The sequence below is a fragment of the Trichoplax adhaerens genome, genomic scaffold, assembly GCF_000150275.1.
Source record: "Trichoplax adhaerens TRIADscaffold_362 genomic scaffold, whole genome shotgun sequence".
NCBI classification, from domain to species: domain Eukaryota; kingdom Metazoa; phylum Placozoa; class Uniplacotomia; order Trichoplacea; family Trichoplacidae; genus Trichoplax; species Trichoplax adhaerens.
In genome coordinates, this window is record NW_002061236.1 from 6,577 (window position 1) to 7,447 (window position 871).

Here is an 871-nt window from a genome sequence, read left to right on the forward strand (position 1 = left end):
AAATAATAGACTAACTAATTTATTTACGTCCTACTCTTTCACTGAATATGTATATTTTGTATACCTGTATTGACAGGCTCTATCTGTTTTGGTGTGATATCGTCAGGTAACGTCGATTTTACTTGTTTGTTAGAAGATGAAGATGACATCCAATTATCTAGTTTTAAAAGTAATCAGAAATTTAATACATGTGATTATTATATGCGATACAATTAACGTCAAACTGTTTTAAATTCGAGCAACGGGACGCTAATATACAGTAGTTATAGCAAATTGCATAATAGATTGATAAATTAAGAATTAAATATACTTGATAACTGCAACAGTTACTATTAATGGACTAATATAAATAAAATACATATAGAAAAATTGTCATCATGTAAATAACATCTGCCAGAGTATTTTTATGACGCTTATATTGTTACTTTTCACTTGTTGAACTAGGCTATCTGTTGTATGAGTGGAACTCGCAACTCTTTTTAGATCAACATAAAGTAGGATATATATTAAAATACTTTTATTTAAAAGAGGATCACAGAGAATAGTCTAATGATGCTTTAAATATTACTTTTAGAAGCTTTAGTTTGATTACTAGTTGCTTGATTTTGACTAGTTAAATTGGTAAAATAAATAATTAATAATAATCAATTAACAGCATCCTTGACATTATAATAACAGTACAAGTTATTTAAATCTAATAAATACAAAGATTGCACTGAGTTTATAAGTTAACATTCGTTTCCCAAAAGAGAATATTTTGGAGCACCCGTTATTTATAAAAGTCGAAAAAGCTATTTACCTTTATTTTCTGCAGTTTTATTAGCCTCTTTTTCTAATCGTTTACCAAGTTTTCGAACATTACAAATATCGC

At 27.3% G+C, this 871-nt stretch overlaps 1 protein-coding gene across 1 annotated transcript in view; it reads right to left on the minus strand.

The window, feature by feature from the left end:
• Window positions 1-871, minus strand: part of TRIADDRAFT_62702 (uncharacterized protein) — a gene marked incomplete at both ends in the record, with an annotated part of 7,233 nt that extends 6,362 nt beyond the window's left edge. Inside the window, 2 exons of the mRNA XM_002118647.1 lie at window positions 65-157; window positions 800-871. Coding sequence (XP_002118683.1) covers window positions 65-157; window positions 800-871 — 165 coding nt within the window. The remainder of the gene's footprint in view (window positions 1-64; window positions 158-799) is intronic.